Here is a 19,030-nt window from a genome sequence, read left to right on the forward strand (position 1 = left end):
AAAATACGTGCTTGGGTTGAATTAGTAAAATGACAGATTTTTGGATGATGATTTTTCAGATGCACAGAAGTCTTAGTTAGACTCTGCCAAGTGCTGATAATAATGTCCAGGGTCTCTATTTCAATTCAATTAATTTCAGTTTATATATATATATATATATAGCCCCAATTCACAACAAATGTCATCTCAAGGCACTTTACAGTTCACCAGTCAAATTGATTCAAAGTTTTACTAAATGCTTGTAGTGACAGTGGAGAGGAAAAACTCTCTTTTAACAGGAAGAAACCTCCAGCAGAACCAGGCTCAGTGTGAGTGGCCATCTGTCGAGGCCAACTGGGGTTCAAGGAGACAGAAGCATAGATACAAAAAGAAGCAGACATTCAAAGGCAACTGTAAACCAGCTCCACCAGTGACATTGAATATTTTGAATGTCAGATGCTTTGGTAACTGCCTGTTCTAAATGTTGTAGCGCCACCTATGTTGTCTTTTGCAAAATAAAGAAGCGTTTATATAAATGTGTTTTATTATCATTTTTTAAATCAAAACATGTTCATGTTTTATCTATAATTAATTTTTATAATTCAACAGAGTACATTTTTAATCTAATCTAAATGTGATTATATCCACTAAGACGTGATAAATACCAGGTGCCATAGTTATAAAATATTGTATATTCTTAAATTAAGAGCTTGTTTTTTTTTTGTAATTTCATTAATATTTGTCGCATTTTTTTCGTTTTTGTTGAGATCCCAAACGGCTCCCATCTCACGAAATCTCCCCCAGTAGCCGTTGACGGCTCTTTAGGTGACGGATTGAGTCCAGATTCAACAATTTTCTTTTCCCGTTTTCATTTATTTTCTAAGGGGAAAAAACGGAAAACTAAAGTAAGCCGAACACCTCTTGTCACCTTTAACAGCATCGGTCTAATCAAAGTTGGAGGCAGTTGTTCCAAAGTGGTTTTCTTTTTGTGTGTCTCTGCGTGTCTTTGCAGGAGGTTAGAAAGCTACACCGTAGCAGCGGAGCTAAGCTGATTCTGCGATACAACCTCGAGACAAGTCGGGACAAGACCAGGTCAGTGGATGGACATTTTACCTCACTATTAACCCTTCTGACACACTAAGCTGGACCTAATCACGTCCCCGTTTTCCTCGAAGCTTAGATAAAGGGATGTTCTTTTTAGTAGCAGTAGTATATTTGTGTCTTAATTGTTGTTGTTAGCCAACAGTCATGTAGCATAGCTTGGGTTTGGATTTGAAATAGACTTTAGTGTTCAGGCGGTAGATATTTTTGCTGGTTTTATTTAAAATATCATCGGTTCAAGATGATATCTGTTGTATAGTTTTGAGTTTTTGGAATTTAAACTGTACATCTAATGTTACCGATAAACGTTAGCTTGCCTTGATGCTACTGTCAGCTTCAGCTAGCACACCTGTGTATTGCTTTAAATCACGCTACCGCCAGCCGAATTACGCGTTTTCCCCTTACTATTAACGAATTGCTTGTATCCCTAAGTTGTTTATATATTAAAATTAGTTTATGTTGTGTTTTCATGGGTAGTTTTTGAACGTCCTGCGTTAAGGGGTCTAGGCCGCTCTCCTCCGCCATTTTGTTTCGTCAGATAATAAAACCGTTTGTTCTGCTTCATCTCTCATGCCATCTGGGGATGAGAACGGTGAACGTGTCCAGGTGAATGTTTCTGTTCGTGAATCAAGCTTATCGTATTCGAAGAGTATGCAACGATTCCAGGCTTTATTTGTTGAAAGTGAATTATGAAACAACGCAGCTCCCTCCTCCCCAAAGAGAACACATAGGAGGCCTGTGTGTGTCGGCAGCTAACCTTAATTAGCTCCACGGTAGATTTTTTTTTCACCCATTCTGTATTAACTCCTGTCATAGATGGCTGCAGGTGGAAGTGTTGTAACTATCAACTGATTTATTTACTCCCCAGAGATCGTTACCACCCATGGTTGACAGAAGCTTAGCGTGGCCTCTTTGCAGTCCCTGGTTAATCCTCGTACAACACGTAGTTCACCAGCCATCCCACGACCTAATTTTCTAATCTCATCTATTGAGGGACGCTGTAGTGCTACTGCTCTATGATCACAATGTAGAATAATTTATCTTGTGGTCATTTTATCGCGACTTTACCTTTTTCACGATATTGTCTAGTTTCAGGGTCCAGGAGATAACGCTTAAAGGCACCAGATATGACATTTTCCCAGAATCTGATATTGAAAAAATATATATTTACTTGATCATTAAATACATCAAAATTGAAAATGTAAACTTTTTTCAGTCACTAAGCACATCAACAAACTGCTTAAACTTTCTATTAAGCAGGTAAAATGAAATAAAAGATTAGCAACATCTTACTTTATTTAAGAGATTAGTATATATATACTTTTAATGACTGCATTTTATGTTTCATTCATGCGCAACTACAGTTCCTCAGACTCTGTACAGCAAATGGTTTTCTTTCATTGACTGATTTCTAGTTTGTTGAATTGAATTTAATTTTGACAAAATTTATCCAACTGAATTAATGTATTGTATAGACATTTTAGTTAGTCATACCTTAGGTCTGAGTCAGTAATGGTCTCAGATAGAGATGGGTACTGTAGAGTTATTAATTTGGGCATAGGTACCCTAAACGTAAAAAACAAAACAAAAACAAAAGAAACTCATAATTTTTCCTTCAAATAATAAAACCACACAGCCCTATTTTTTACTTCAAACAATCGTCTTTGAATAAACAAACAACAAAAAACACTTAATCTTTATCTGCCATGGGGTATGAATAATTATAAGCTTAGTTCTGTTTCATTGTTTCTTTTTATTCATAAAAGTCTTTTGATGTTTAAATTTTTTGAAGTACTAATTTTGATTTCTTTAAACATGGCTCCTCTTTGAAGGCACATTATAAAGATACAGTAAGAGTGTATTAAGAATTGCATGCTCAAAGTATTTATATTTAATGGAGTTTAGATCAGCAGTTAAAGCCATAGGGAGCTAAATCAGACTGAAGTGGACAGATGTCTCTGTGATGTGTATTATTGATGATCTTCACCAAATGTTCATATAAAAGAACTGCTGGCTGTAGTGAACCGATCTCAAGGCGAGGTGAAAAATAATTTTAAAATTCGTTGCCATAGAAACATGGATTCTGCCTTATGGTTTCTTATGACCATTACCGATGATGAACGCTGTGCTGTGTGCTTCCAGTATGTGTATTTTACCATACTTCTGAAATTGACCCACAGGAAATTAGTGCGCCGATGATGTCTTGAATGTTAATACATATTAGTACTTTGGTCAAAGGATTTGGCAGTTGTTTTCAAGGCTTTTAGGATTTTCTTGTCATACCATCTAGGGCTGGGATTTTTTATTTTTATTTTTTTCTTACCAAATCCAATTAATTGCTTGTTTTTTTTCTTCTTACATTTCATTATAAAGATGACAGATGACATACATTATTTTTAAAGACTAGCTTTAATTTTAATGATCCCCTCTGGGAGATAACCTTATTTTAAAGGGTGACAGTTAAGCTGTGAAAATGTTTCATAAAACAATTAAAAGTATAACAAACTAAACCTTTGTAGCTAGGGTGTTGCACAGTTAGTTTATTGGGTATAAGTACACATCTAAGAGCAAAAAGTAATGAACTTATGTTACCCTGGGCTGTGGAAACCCTTGAAGTGCATTGGTGAAACATTGATACAGAGGTTATTGTTTCTGCACCAATACACAGGTTGTTCAATCAGTACAGTAATTTCTCCCTTTGAAACATCTTATTTTTGATAATAATATGCAGTTAATACGTTTAACTGTTATAATGTTATATAAAGTTCAGATTGTTTGAGGCTGCAACAATCTGGTTGGTTTAGTGTCACAAAGTGTCCTTTCCCTAAAGTTAAGCAGGGGAAAGTTGTGTGTTTGGAAATGGGTCGGATTTAAAGAGTTTATGAAATTTGATTTCTTAGATTATTATATTGCATCAGACTCTCTGAAAAAAGGACGGTAGACCTGATGAAAAGTGTTTATAATACTGGCTTGGAGATTTAACCTATCATTTAATTTTGTCATGAAACCTTACCATGATGACGATAAATTCCAGCTAATCATGTTTAAAACTCTTAAAAACTGATAGTGTACTCTGCTATGCTATTGTCACTATTTTCTCCGCTGTTAGTTTTAAGAGAGTATCAGTAACTTCCATTAAATAAGAAACTGAATAAATGCAGGTTTTGTTTGCAGCATGGTGATAAAAATTCCACTTCTTTATAAAAAGGGAATTTCAAAGTATATTTTATACATTGTAATTTATCTTTTTTACTATATTAATCATGTATTCTATATTTTGTATAATACATTTATAAAGTCGACAGACCTCAAACAAAATAAATCTTTTATAGCATAATTTTCGAATCTGCCCTTTCTATGTCTTGTACACTTTCACTATCAACTTCCGAGCATTCCTGGCATCATATCACTCAGTGTCTATCCCTCCCTTTCCCACAGTCTCAGGGCTCACCATACTCAATGAGCGGACAGCGCAATGTCAGAGCGCTCTGGGCAAACAGCAAAGGGGAAGGAAGGCAAAACCAAGTATGCGTCTCTCAACTTGTTTGATACATACAAAGGAAAGAGCCTTGAAACACAAAAGCCTGTTGGTGAGTAATTTTTCCTGTCATGTTTAGAAAAAAAAATGAGTTTTTGATGTGAGAGACAATGTCAATTGATGTATTTCAGTTCTATCTGTGTTTCTTTTTTTTCCTGATCTATTATGTGGACTTTAAGTGAAGAATTCTGCTCATTCAGGCTTCAATTCTGTGTTGTCTCATGCACCTCTAAAACATGCGTTCCTTCATCCGGCGAATACATAGTATGGGGGAAAAAAACAAACTACTTTGAGTTTGTACACATAGAGCTTGATAGAAATAAATTACCGAACAAGTGGAATAATTTGTGTCTGCTAGACATTGATCCATTGAGTCTGTTCTGAATTAGAGGTTGACTTATGGATGCTGGTGGAATTTGTGGTTATCTCCCAGCTTATATTTTATTCAGAGGCTTTCCTTTACAATCCAAACAGACTTCATCATTCACTAAGCTGCATACTTCCCTTCCAGGAACACACACAATGCTCTTGTTTTATTACGGTTTATAAATATAAAAAAATTATGTCGTAAGGGTTGTTATATTAAAGCTTATTAAGCTTGTAACCTTAGTTCTTTCTCTGATTTGCATTTACTTTAGAGCTAGCAGAAAACCTGATCTGCCCAGTCCTCACACCCTGTAGATACTGTAGGTGTCATGTTTCACTGGTCCATCTGTGCTAATGGACATCTTTCCCCATGCCAGTTCCCCCCCGCCATGGCCTGCAGTCTCTTGGTAAAGTTGCCTCCGCGCGGCGTATGCCACCACCTGCCAACCTGCCCAGTCTGAAGGCGGAGAACAAAGGCAACGACCCCAACGTCTCGCTCGTTCCCAAAGACGGCACAGGATGGGCAAGCAAACAGGAACCAGCAGACCCAAAGAGGTAATGTCCATTTGTTGAATGGAAAAAAAAAAGTTTTAAGCGGTTGTCTGGTGTTTGTTAGGTTCAGGTGTGACTTGTTTGCATCTTGTGTTTTCAGTACCGATGCATTGTCAGCACCGCAGCCGGAATCGCAGCAGCCTGTGGCTTCACAGATACCTGCACCGACCCGCCCGAGAACCCCACCAGTTTCAGAGGTAGAAAACGTGTACTGCTATAGAAATCCAAATAGGGCTTGGTGTGAAAAAGACATAAATGTTTGACATGATATTTGCTTTTCTCCAGGCTCTGGCCCCACCTTCAACACAGGCCGTAGGGGCAAGGTCCTGGGCACAGGCCAGCGTTACACATGGAACACAAGGGGATGGTGAGTCTAACTTTTAATATTTCCTTTTTCCTGTATGTTGTTGTTGCTATTAAGTGCCTATCCTCAACTTCTTTGCAGGTGGAAAGGGATCAAACCTACCGTCGCCATTCTCTCGCGAGGAATTTCCCACCCTGCAGTCGGCTGGCGACCCGGACAAAGCTGGCAAAGAACAGGCCACTGCAGATCAGTGGTATGGGCCCGGACCAAGCCTCCGCCCCCAGAGTACGCAAATAGCTTATGGTTTCATTTTATCCCATCGAGATACAGAATGTTTTTACATTAAATGAATGCTTTGTAATTTATTTTATTGAACTTTTTGCTGTTTTTAGACGTTACAAGTTGGCGGGACGGTGGGGGCCGAGCCTTGGCGCCCACCCTGCCTGGGGAGGGGGCGGCAGAGGGGGGCACAGGTGGGGCTCTGGTAATGGATGGGGTAGTTAGTGTCCCCCCTGCAAATTCCCAGATGCAAGGGCCACCTAGGAATCCCCCTGCAGGCAGCCCCGCCTTGCCCCTGCCCCAGCCCGCCGTGGGGCCGGGGTTTGCCCAATATAGAGGGATCATGCCACCCTTTGTAAGTTTTTATTTTCCATTTACATAACTTCATATGGGAATAAAAAAACAAACGTTAACCACCGTTTCATTTTGTGACCCTTAGATGTATCCCCCCTATCTCCCGTTCCCGGGCCCCTATGGGCCTCAGGGGCCCTACAGGTACCCGCCACCTGGGGAAGGGCCACCTCCGAGGTGTGTGTCAAATAATATCTTAATTTTTATTTATTTTTTTCTGACAGATTCTTTTTTAATTTTTATTTTTTCCAGAAACTGTACAGTTCTTCCAATATAACTGCAGTTTTTGGCCTCCGTTCTCTTTTCTTAGTATTTTATTCTTAACAAAGAACTTTTCTTTCAGGTTCTCTCGTGTACAGGGCGGTCCTGACAACAGGCCACATGGTGGCCCTCGTGATTCAGGGGAAGTAGTTAAACGTCCCTCCATCCTAAAGCAGGATGACCTGAAGGAGCTGGATGAGCTGGATCATGATGGAGATGATGGATGGGCAGGTACAGAAAAAAATATTTGCAAATCCACAGAAAGAAAGATGTAAAGATACCGGCTATGTGATGCTACTGAGTATGTTGTATTTATCTCAAAATAGAGTGCTCTTTATTAAGAGCCTTATCACTGATGTTTATTAAAATCTGGTATATTTTCCTTGAGTGCCCAGTAACAGTGAAAATCAAAAGTAGTTTGGATCAGATTTAGAGCAGCTTTCTTTTTAGGAGAAGCTGGTTTTATAGTAAAAGTGAATGAGTCTGATGCTTTGTAACGTAGCATATGTTGAGAATATCACATTTCCTGCTTATTGAAGCAGTGTGGTTCACGCGGCTAACAATCACTCTGCAAAAATGGGGCGTCAAGGAGGGACTCGAATACATCACAGTGATAAATGCCGACCTCATATTTCACTTAGTGGATGCAAGGTTTAAACAAGACTGTGAAGCTTTTTCCTGTTTGAACAGGGCCTCATGAGGAGATTGATTACTCCGCCAAGTTGAAATTCAGTGATGATGAAGCAGATGAAGAGGGAGATGAGGACAAAAAGGAGAGCAAGAATGACTCACGGTATGTAAATAGGTTGGTTGACTATGTGATTTGTTGCCTATAATTACAACTCTGCTTTGGATATAGAATGAAAGCACATTTTATCGGTTGTGCCTTGGTTTAGTTTTTCTGTTTCACTTTTCTCCCTAGTGAGCAGCAGAGGTCCCAGGATGCTGCAAACTCTCACTCTCGAGCCTCAGATGTCGGCGGAGAAAGTCGTCACACACCTCCCTCGAATGCTGATGGCGTCCCCCAGCCCTCCTCCAGCAAGCCAGGATGTGCCGAGGAGGGAAGCAGTGGCTGGGGAAACCAAGGAGCCCCATCCAGCTATCAGGTAGTGAGTCAAACCGCTACAATTAATGAATTTGCATGCCTTACTAAATCTGCAACACTTGTTTTCTTTTCTTTTTTTTTCTTTTTATTGTCTTATTTTAGTGTAAATGTACATATTGGCAAAAACATTTATAGTGTTTGGTATGTCCCTTGAAATAAACATGGGTACTATAAGATGGAGTAACTGGATCAGAAGTTTAGGTGTGATCAATGACTCCGATCCTTATTGATCAGAAAGTATCGGCACCCCAGTCTGTCTGGATCTGTAGCACCCTGGTGCTTGTATGCTTGTGCCAGTGCAGATTAAGGCTAACCGTGTCTGCCTGTATACAGGGGCGCAGGCCTGGATTGGGTGGTCCCCGGGAGCAGCCCTCCCCCCCACCTGGGCCGCTCCTCGGACAGGGGCCGTACTCCTTTTATCGACAGGTAGACATTTGAACAGGGCCTCATAGAAAAGTCATTCCTGTCATGATCTCATCCACCGCTAGCAGATTGAATTGTTTAGTCCTTGCAGGTGCATTTCAATTAATTTAAATGTCGCAAGGAGGTTCAATGCTTTAATTAAAAAAAGAAATGTCCATCTGTAAATTCACGACTCACACAGTGATATAATTTAAATCTTTGAGTTGAAGCCAATGAACCCCAATATTTGGTTACTCATATAATATCATGTAACACCAATACAAATGTTGCTCAGTTTTAAATTATCCCCATGTTCTGCCTAGCATATTCCATTATTATTATTATATATTATTATTATCATACTCCTTGTGAATGAATTACAGTGAACTCTTCACAATGGACCTCATCATGCTTGGATTCTGACCCTCAGTCTGAATCGCACCAATTGTAGCTCCAAGCTTCTGTCCCTAGCTCTTTTTCTTTAACCTTTTTTGGGGTCAGTGGTAAGAACACTGGTTTTGGTAGGGTGTCCTTCTGGAAATGCCTGGTAACCAGCTGGAAAATTAATTAAGGTGTTGCTACAGAAGGGATGCATCTAAAAGTTGTGAAAGATTAGCTCGCTGATTTGGCCACCCATGCTTGAAAACATCCCCCAAACCCTTGACCTGCCTTTCCTTCAAGATCTCGTCAAACTGCAGCTATCTGTTGATTACAGATCTTCTTCAACCCCACTTCCTTTCACTCAACTTTCTACTAATATGCTTGGATACAGTTGTCTGGTAACTAGCTTCGTCAATGGTGACCTTTTCTGACTTCCCAGTGCATTTGCATCCAATTACTTAACGTTCCTACTTGAAAATCCTTATTTTTAGTCATCTTTAACACCATTAGAACATTAAGAGGTATGGAATTTAGGCTAAATGTTATAGTCATCAAATGTAAAAGAAATAATACTTCTATCAAATAAATATATCACTTGTTAGAAGAAACAGTTTCATGTTTTGAACTAAATAATTAAAATGATCATTTTTGAGATGCACCTGTTTTAAATCCACTCCTCTGTTCTTATGTTTTATCACTGTTTGAGATTCATTCATTGAACATTTTATCAAACATTCCAGCAGTGTCATCTTCAGGGTTGAAATCTACATCATTACACATGAACCTTTTGTAACTCTTTAGGACCGACAACATGGTCAAGGGACAGCTCTTGGTCCGGGAAAACCTGCTGCTGCCCAGCTTCAGCCAGGAACAGGAGGACCTGCCATTTCCGGCCAGCCTAGCTTGCTGGTCCACGGAACCCAGGGGGAAGATGAGGATGAAACTTGGCGTCAGCGCAGAAAACAGTCCTCCTCTGAAATTTCTGCAGCTGTGGAGCGAGCCCGTCGCCGTCGTGAGGAGGAAGAACGTAGAATGGAGGAAGAGAGGCGTGCAGCCTGTGCAGAGAAGCTGAAGAGGCTAGATGAAAAACATCAGCAGCAAGGCAGCAGCTCAGGAGCTGGCGGCAGCAGTAAGACCCCCAGCCTGGATGGGAGCTCTGCAGCTGCTACAGCTGCAAGCCCCAGTCCATCTGTTTCAGCATCTTCCCCCAATATCAGCCAGCCAGTGTCCCCTTGTGTGGATATTGAAGAGCCTCCAGTACTAACAGCCCAGCCAGGGACAGCTTCTGGATCGAGTGACCGCCGGAGAGCCAGCAGCAACAGTAGCCATGACTCCACTGCTGGTGAGTCCCACAAAAAAATGGCCCGGTCCTGCATGGTTCATCTGACGAAGCTTTAATCTTTTGATTAAACAATCATTTTCATTTTTTAAATAGATGTCCAGCAGTGTCCCCAGCCTGCTGTGGCCCAGTCACAGCAGCCCTTACTGGATTTACCTCCATCAGCGGAGAGCAAGGAAGAGGCCGTAGCTAGTCCTCACGTCCGTGCAGGAGGTGGGGGGGAAAGGAGTGTCGAGGCAGTAAAGGTGGAGAACTCTATAGGGGGTACGGGCCGTCAAGCCAGTGGTCCTCCTGGCCAGGGTTACCCAAAGTACCAGAAATCTCTACCGCCTCGCTTTCAGAGGCAGCAGCAGGTTAGAACACGTCTTCTGTCAAATGTACAGGAAAATATTTTCATATCATAGCTAAAACATTCTTATATTTGTTGTCTAAATCCTCCCGCTCGCCATAGATTTTCTTTTAAAATTAGATTTTCTTTTCTTTTTTTCTCCAGGAGCAGCTTCTGAAGCAGCAACAGTGGCAACAACAGCAACACAGCCAGGCCTCACAAAGCCAGCTGTCGCCTCAGCCTCAAGGTCCTTCACCAGGTTCCACCCCTCAACCGGGCCCTGGGCCTAAGCAAGGAGCACCGCTGTATCAGCCGGGCAGCATGGTCCGACCTCCTCCGCTGCCAATAAATTTTGATCCGCGCTGGATGATGATGCCGTACATGGACCCTCGCATGATGCAAGGTCGCCCTCCTCCAATGGAATACTATTCAGCTGGCATGCACCCCTCAGGTGAGCAAATGCACGATAACAAGAAAGGTGAGTGATTATTATCATGAAACTGTTTCCTTTAAAATAATTTCCCTTTTACAGGAATTATGGGTCGTGAACGATCTGATTCAGGCGGTTCTGGTTCAGAACCTTTTGATAGACAGCAGCAACATCCAGGCCACCCTCACCGTGGGACGCCCCCTATGGATCCTAAACTGGCCTGGGGGCCAGAAGTGTTCCCTGGGGGAGCTGAGAACCGTGGGCTTACCTCTCCATTGAGACAGAAACAGGCCCTGGAGGAGGAGGATGTGGTGAAAGGACCTAGGTATGTATTTTTTATTTTGATGAACATTTGGGTTGAGCCTGTTTACTAATTCAGGGTCTTTAAGAATAAATCAAACCCCTAAACTACTCTGCAAAAAAAGGAAATCTTAAGTATGTAAATTTTTCACAAAATATGTGCATTTCTTTTTCTTGAATGAGCAGGTAATTGAGACTCTTTAACAATTTGATAAGAAAATTTTAATTTAAAAAAGGGAGGAAAAAAACTCAGTGGCTTATTTTAAGTGTATTATATCTAATTATCTTATTTTAAGGGTAAAAATAGATAATCTTATTTACCTACTCAAATTAAGGGCAAATGCACTTATTTTAAGAAAATTTTACTGACTTTCAGACTGTTATTAGGTTTTATCACATTACTGCCTGTCGATATGATTTTTAACTGATAAAAGCAGTAATTAATTATAAAGTGTGAGCGATTTTCGCCTTTTTTATGCAGTCAAAAATCAGTAACTAGTGGGAAGCAGTTATTTACGTTCTGAAGATAATGATTTTAATCTATGTGCCTTTAGAAAAGGTACTTAAACCCACAAACACGTTTTATAACTATATGTCATTATCAGAGCTGATGACAGCATGAAGCTGAAATGCATTTTTAGACCATTAAGTTTATACGCAGTGCTGGTCATCCAGATTTACTGTAGCTATAGTTCTCATAATTATTTAGTTGCTGATACATTTTCCTTCAGTTATATAGTTCGTCACAACGTTAACTGTTTTCTTACATTTTGTTCATCTTTAACTTTAGTGACTAGTCAATTTTTAACTTTTTTGTCTCCAATTAGAAGTGACACTCCTCCACACCGTCAGAGAGAGAGTGGTTTGGGACCAGTCCAGCAACCCGGCTCATCAACTGGGACCTCCAGTCAAACTCCTCCTCCTCCTGTTGGTGTGCAAGTTGGCAGCCAGGGAGGCACACATCCTCATCATTACATTGGAGGGAGGGGAAACTACAGCAACTTCCCTGACCAGGGTGCAAGGATTCCCCCCCACCCGCAGCAGAGGCCTGGTGAACGGGGTAACCACCCCCACAGCTTCACCCATCCAGATGATGGGTCTTCTCGAGGACCTCAGCAGGTGCAGATATGGGGAGCTCCCCATTCTCATTATGATCGTAATGGCCGTGCAGACATCCCCACTGTTGAGGGCAACTCCCATCTTCCCCACCATCACAGCCACCACCATCAGGCGCCTCAGTTCCCCCTTAACCCCCACAAACCAGATAACAGTCGTGACAGGCACAGTGAGGCTCATGGGAAGAAGACAGACTCTTCCCCACCTCTCCAGCAACCATCTCTGTCATCAACATGCTCCTCTTCCTCCTCTGCCAGGGAGGATGGGAAAGTGGCCCAACATCACCCCCCACCTCTGAGGGAGGGTGAAGCTGCTGTTAATCCTGGTGAGAGAGGCAGCAGTGGCAACCCGAGCAACAGCCACATGAAACCAGAGAAGTCGGGCCCCACGTTTCTGTCCCATTCTAACCAAAATCCTGTCCAACATGGTGGTCAGAATCAGACTCAGCAGCATTCTCAACCTAAATCGAACCAAAGAGGAGGGCGTGAGCATAAAACTGAGACACAGTGGGGACCACGGCCTGGAAGCAACACTGTTGGTGGGGGTTCATCCCACGGCAGGAGGGGTAACAATGCAGGAGTAGGTAGCAACACTCGTGGAGGAGAGGATTGCTCCAACGCTCCATCAGACCACAAACCCTCAAACCAAACGGGAGGCAGTAACCCCCACAAGAGGGCTGGTCCAATCAAGAAGCCCCTTGTGAAGGAAATGAGGAGAGAAGGAGGGGATGTTGATGGAGGAGAAAAACAAGGAAAAGACAAAGAGCAAGATGGTGGTCAACCCACCTCCACAAAGCAGGATACATCTATATCTCACAACACCTCTAATGCAACAAAAGAAGAGCAGAACCATACACCCAAAGCCAGGAGCGGAGGAAAAGAGAGGCCCTCAGGAGGTGGAGGGCCTGGGAGAGGCTCCAAAGATGTAGACTCATCATCTTCTGGGTTTTCCTCCAGGAGGGACAGAGAACGATCCTTTGAAACAAGTGTTGGTTCACACCACCCCGGAGTACCCGCTAAGGGGGGCAGACCTAGTCGGGGACGAGGAGGAGAGTTCTATCGTGGTGGCCGTGGTTACAGGGGAACCTTCACCGCCAGTGCTGGACCTACAGGTGGAGGTCGAGGTAGAATGGGTGGTAGGAGTGGCCGCGACTTCCGTTCATCTGGTGCTGGAGGCCCGCACCAAGAAGCAAAGGGTGAGGGATCTGGAGCACGTCACGGTCCGGATCGGTCTCAGCATAACCCTGCCAGAGCAAGAAACCGCAGTGAAACACGCAGCGAGGGCTCAGAGTATGAAGAAATCCCTAAGAGACGGAGGGAACGGGGCTCTGAAACTGGCAGTGAGACTGGAGGCAGTGACCTTGGTCACTCGGATAAAGAAGAGCACCACAAATCCAACTCCAAGAACTGTTCAGAGAATGTCAGTGCCACGGGAAACATCCCTTCGGCGCAACCTAAGGTTTCTCAGGCCCGAGTTTTTACTCCCAGAGGAGTGCCCTCTAGGAGGGGCAGGGGTGGAGGAGGTGGAGGTGGAAATGTGTACAGGGGCAGTGGCAGCATTGGAGGACAAGCTGGGGGACACCGGGTCGGACACGGCTCAGGTTCTTATGCTGGGTATTCAAAGTCCACAGCTTCAGGTCGCAAACAGCAAGGTCCACCTCCATCCTCTGGACCCAAAGATCAGGGTCGAGGAGGGACTGCAGGAGAAAAGAAGGACAAGGTAGCAGATGTTGGGCAGAATCAGGGGGCCAACCCCCCTCAACCACCTTTGCCTACCACTACTCCTCCTACTGTGGGATCCACTGAGAATGGAGGAGTGACCACCCAGCAAGCTTCAACCAGTCCTGCCCCGAACTCTGGAGGCCCGAATGGCCCCCCTCTTCCTACTAACCGGGGCCACCCTCCAGGTGGGTTTGAGAGGCCCCCTAGACGCCGCCGTCATAATCGTTCTCAACACCAGCAAGACAAGCCACCCCGCTTTCGCAGACTGAAGGAGCGAGAGAATGCCGCACGCATCAACGGAGGAGTTGGGGTCATTGGTGGAGGGAGACCATCGTCTCCTTCCCTGAATTCAGTCCAGGACAGTAACGGGGCTCCAGTTCCTGCCGCTATCACGGGAAATGGCCAGAACGCCAACCACAGCTCCACACTAACAACCAACAACAACAGCAGCAGCGTTGGTGGACAACTTAATAATGCAAACAGCCACCACCATCACCACTACAACCAGAGCAACGCTGGTCCAACCCACCCCCAGCACCACCACAACCATGGAGCCAAATCTCCTGACTTCACCAATCAGAACTCAGACCAGGCCAATGAGGAGTGGGAAACTGCTTCAGAGAGCAGCGACTTCACAGAGTTCAGAGACAGGGAGGCAGGAGGCGGGAAGTCTTATCCCTCTCACCATCACCATCACCCAGGAAGAGGAGGAGGAGGAGGCGGCGGGGGAGGTGGTGTGGTTGATCGAGATGTGACCGGCAAAGAGCCACTGGCGAATAAACGAAGCTTCTCGAGCCAGCGTCCTGGGATGGAGCGACAGAACAGGAGAGTCAATACAGGAGGAGGTGGAGGAAGAGGTCCTCGTGGTCCCCCAGGCGGAGGCTCCGGTGCTCCCGCTAACGGCGGGGGGAATCGTGGAGAGAAACGTGGCAACTGGCCATCACCGAAAAACAGGAAGTGATGGAGTATTAAAATGTTTTATTAGTTGACCCCTCGCACATTTCCATCTTAATCCCTTCTGGTTGTTATTTCGTAGCTTATTTGTCCACACCCCCTAACACATTAGTGGATTGTGACGTATATGGAGATGGTATTCATATTAACTTCAGCTGAAACCTACGTTCCTTTTACATTCTCCTTCGTACCATCCGTTATTGTGAAGTTACCTTTTTTTTGTCTTGCTCTCCTTTTGTTCGGCTCCCTATTTTTTTATTTTTTTTTCTGAATTTTTCACCCTTCTATAAACGTGCCGTGGTTGGATCTGAGAAGTGTTGATGTATTTCTAAGATTCCCACATCCTCCACACCTACTTGGCTAGACGAGCACTAACACGGCATCTTGAAGAACACATTATTGAACAGAATTTTAGCTTGGATTGGGTTAATTTTTAGTTTCATAAGTACATTTCCACCTCACTTTGGCCTTGGGTGGGACTCAGGTTGTACAGGTCAGCATTAGTTCCCTCATAGAGGAAAAAAAATCATTTTTGATAACTTCATATCATAAATGGTTTGGTTTTTTTTGCTGTCTTATTTTTCAGCTAAAATTCAGCCTTCCACATACACAGCTCTGTAAAGGTAAAGATACTTACCTTCTCATTCCCCCTAGGTTTGTCTGGTTCCTCCTCAGTGCTCGCCTCCTCATGCTTTGATTTTTCTTTAATGGTTTTGTCGCTTCAGATAGATGGTGTGAATTTTATTTTTGCTCTAAATTGTAAATCTGCTCTGACATTTCAATAATTGTTTGTTGCCCCTTTTCTTTGTGGGATTTCTGTTCATGGCCTCATCGTAGCAAAATCCTTACCTGCAGAAATTTTACAAACTGCAAAAATCCCCAATAAATATAGTTTAATAAAGTTTGTTTACTGTATTGATAGCATGATGGCTCTATTTTAACAACCATTATTTCCTCAATGATCAGCATTTTTTGATTTTTTTTTTTTTCATCTCCCCAAAATGTAAGTGTTGACCCTGACAGGAGTGGAAGAAAAAACGTCTTTAATTGCTGGTCATGATGTTAAAAGCAAATGTTTATTCTTTAGTAGATAATTGTATATGTTCTAATAAGCACTCCTTGTAGTATAAAACTTTTTTTGTTCCATTTCATTTTGTTTTCTTTTTGTGGTAACATGTTTTGGGGATGTTACTGGACGGTTTTTGCTGTCCGGGCCCACAGAACGGAGCCAGTGTTGTACTTTTTTAAAGCAGCCCCCCCTCCCTCCCTTAGCTGTCATGGGTGGTCCCATGCACAGATTAATCACACCTAGAAGGACTGGATCTGAGAGAAGTCATTTCTCAGAAAGCGCGCATAAAGATGGGATGGGCCGTTAACGGAAGACGGTGGCGATTCAGGACAATCCCGAACATGTGCGGTTCACACGGTCCGTGTGATTTTTACTTGCAACAAAATAAATGAAAAGGTAACTCAGAGTGACGTAGGATTACACTCAAAAAGTTGTTTTTATCACATGTAGGAGATGTAAAGCAGCTTATAACAGCATCCAAAGTGAACTAAAATGATTTCCTGATTTGCATCCTTTCTGTCACTGCTGTAAGTTGGGGCTCTTGTTTGTTTACTGATAATAGTTTGAAGATTGTCTTTGGGATGTTGTGAGTAGGGCATTTGGTGAATATTGTGTGTGTGTGTGTGCGTGCGCGCATGTGTGTGCGTGGATGTTTTTCTGGTGTTATTAACTCGGGGAACCGGAGGGGTTAACACAAACGGCAAGCACTTTCTGCGTTGTTTGCCCCCCCCCGCCCTCACTTGTGATTTAACAGATTTAAATCTTCTTAAATACATCCACATGTATACATTCAGCCGTGTGTATATGTTCAGCATCCAAATGAAGACTCTTGCATTGGGAAAATTTCACTATTTTTCTTTTTTTTTATGTAATTTAAAGCATCTTTTCTCCAGTAGGCGAGTGAAGTTGGACTTTTTTTTTTATTTTCACTCTGAACTCCTTAGCATGAAAACACAGCTGGGTGCTGCTTGCATTGCCTGTTACTGGTTTCTACATTGATAGCTGTACATTTAACACTGGCTCGAAGAGTCTCCCATCCCTCCTTAACGTTGACGTGCACATTATTGTATGTACCCATGTTAAAAAGATAAAACGGGAATGGTGTGTTCCAACGAAAATCAAAGATTGTATTATGTTTCCAGCATTACAGAGGTACACAGAGTGGTTCAAGCTGTTTTTAGCATTTATGGTTTTTAGTAAAAAAAAAAGCAACTTAAAAAGGAGCAGTAATATACACACTTGTATGTATATTGGTATGTATCTAAGTTCTGTCTACCCCAACTTACATTCCCACAAACAAATGTTGCAATTTTTAGTTCAAGGGAGCAATGTACAAGCAGAGAAGTGTCTTATTATAATAAAGTTATACAGAGAAGGCAAAAGTTAAATAAACTACTTTTGATTTAATGGAAAATAATTGCATCTGTCATTATTAAAGTGAAATGTCATTTTTTCTCTGCCATCACACAAAGTGCAATAATGAGCTCAGGAACACAACAGGCAGATTTTTACATGTTACACAAAAGTTTTTACATTTTGAAAAGTCATTTTCACCATAGTTACTGTCCAAAACACTCTATGTTCAAAAAGTATGGTAAGCTGTAGAAACTGCTTGCTGCTCACTGTCCAATTATGGTAACGGAAGGATACATACATAGGTCTACAGTTATCTATCTGTAAATTTGACATAATTTTGTGCTTTCCTCAGCTGGTAAAAATAAAGATGCTGTTTAATTTTCCAACCAGACTTTGCTACTATCTATATTACCAAACCTTCCTGTTCATATCATTATTGTGCATCACTGCAAAAAGAAAAGAAAGTGTTAAGAAAAGCTCTGTGTTGAAGTTTTCTCTCTCTGGCTCTTTTCTGAGAAGAGATCACTCAAGACAAACTGTTAATAACACTAATGTATAAAATAACCATGAAACTACAATAGATTTTTTTTTGTATATATATATTTATTCAGAATGCATGTCCATACAGAATCTACATCCAGGATACAATATTATTCTTCTTTTCTTTTTTTTCTTTTTCCCCTTTAACCCCTCCCCCCCACCAAAAAAATAAATAAAAAATACACCAGCCCATCCATTCTATCTATGTGGCAACACACTTAGTAACATTACATTTAGCACTATCCATATTCTTGAAAGGCCAGATTAAGGAGTAAAATATTAGAGGAATTGAACAAGACAGTATCCGGATCAGTCTCTCAGGTCTAGGCTAGTAAAGAGACTACAATAGAAATTGTAATCTTACTGATCAGAGAAGTTTAGGGTTACAGAAGGCAGCGCTTACCAACCGGGCTCACATATCAGAGTTGCCCCAAAACACAGTAATAGCATTTTATACAACACCAACCCCAAATGCCACATCATTACATCATGCAAGTTTGTAAACAAGGCTTACAAAAAACAACATGGACATCTCTCTTTTATTGGAGTAGAGCACCCTTTGCTCTGTATGGAAGAAAGTGAATTGTACTTGTCCTGGTATGAGTTCCACATGACTCTTGGGACACCTGCCTTTAGGGGTTTCCATTAGTCAAATTTTGAGAAAAACTCTTGGCAGATAAATATCTCCAGAGCGGGACTAGCCTAGGGACTCCAAAGGATCCCTGGACAATGAGCAGAAATTAGTCTCCTAGTAAAGAAAGGTCTGTTGTCCTCCGACATATTACCGGGCCTGGTATAATAAAAGATGGATTGGATAATAACAGGTACCTCTTCCTGCAAAGGTATACACAACATTGATTTATCATTAGATACCCTTAAGTTCTGCCATTAAAAGTGGATGCTCTCTTAAGTTGCCTGAAAAAAAGGCTTGATACAGTCTGATTTTTGGTGTGTCTTAATTTATTTTACTAATTACTTCTATTTTTTATTTTTATATAGTCATTGTAGATTGTTTTACACTGGAAGTTCAAATTCAGCTCTGTTGGCAGTTTCCAGATTTTTGTAACTTAAGATGAAGATGTTTTATAGAATAATTTTGCGGATTCATTGGAAAAAGTCAGAAAAAAAATATTATACAACCCTTTCTCTATTTAATCATTGATGTAAAAGTACATTATCTAAATAATACAATGAACACAACAAAAAACAAGGTTGGTTTCATGATTAATAGAAAAAAAATAAACATTAGTCCAGTATT

The 19,030-nt window shown here is 41.9% G+C and overlaps 1 protein-coding gene across 2 annotated transcripts; it reads left to right on the plus strand.

The window, feature by feature from the left end:
• Positions 1–757: 757 nt before the first annotated feature.
• LOC107086173 (protein PRRC2A-like) lies at positions 758–17,294 on the plus strand. 2 transcript variants are annotated; one of them, XM_015376955.1, is made up of 17 exons: positions 758–884; positions 992–1,071; positions 4,519–4,670; positions 5,362–5,539; positions 5,637–5,733; positions 5,822–5,903; positions 5,982–6,125; positions 6,233–6,474; positions 6,559–6,647; positions 6,814–6,962; positions 7,422–7,524; positions 7,654–7,840; positions 9,421–9,961; positions 10,055–10,311; positions 10,452–10,737; positions 10,819–11,041; positions 11,844–17,294. In XM_015376955.1, exons 3-17 carry the CDS (start codon positions 4,556–4,558, stop codon positions 14,812–14,814), a joined length of 5,664 nt encoding a protein of 1,887 aa, XP_015232441.1. In that variant the 5' UTR covers positions 758–884; positions 992–1,071; positions 4,519–4,555; the 3' UTR covers positions 14,815–17,294. The 2 variants fall into 2 exon arrangements, with proteins under 2 accessions (XP_015232441.1, XP_015232442.1); XM_015376956.1 differs by having other exon boundaries at positions 7,654–7,837; positions 11,844–17,293.
• Positions 17,295–19,030: the final 1,736 nt, after the last annotated feature.

The sequence above is a fragment of the Cyprinodon variegatus genome, unplaced genomic scaffold (assembly GCF_000732505.1).
Source record: "Cyprinodon variegatus isolate N-32 unplaced genomic scaffold, C_variegatus-1.0 Scaffold144, whole genome shotgun sequence".
NCBI lineage: Eukaryota > Metazoa > Chordata > Actinopteri > Cyprinodontiformes > Cyprinodontidae > Cyprinodon > Cyprinodon variegatus.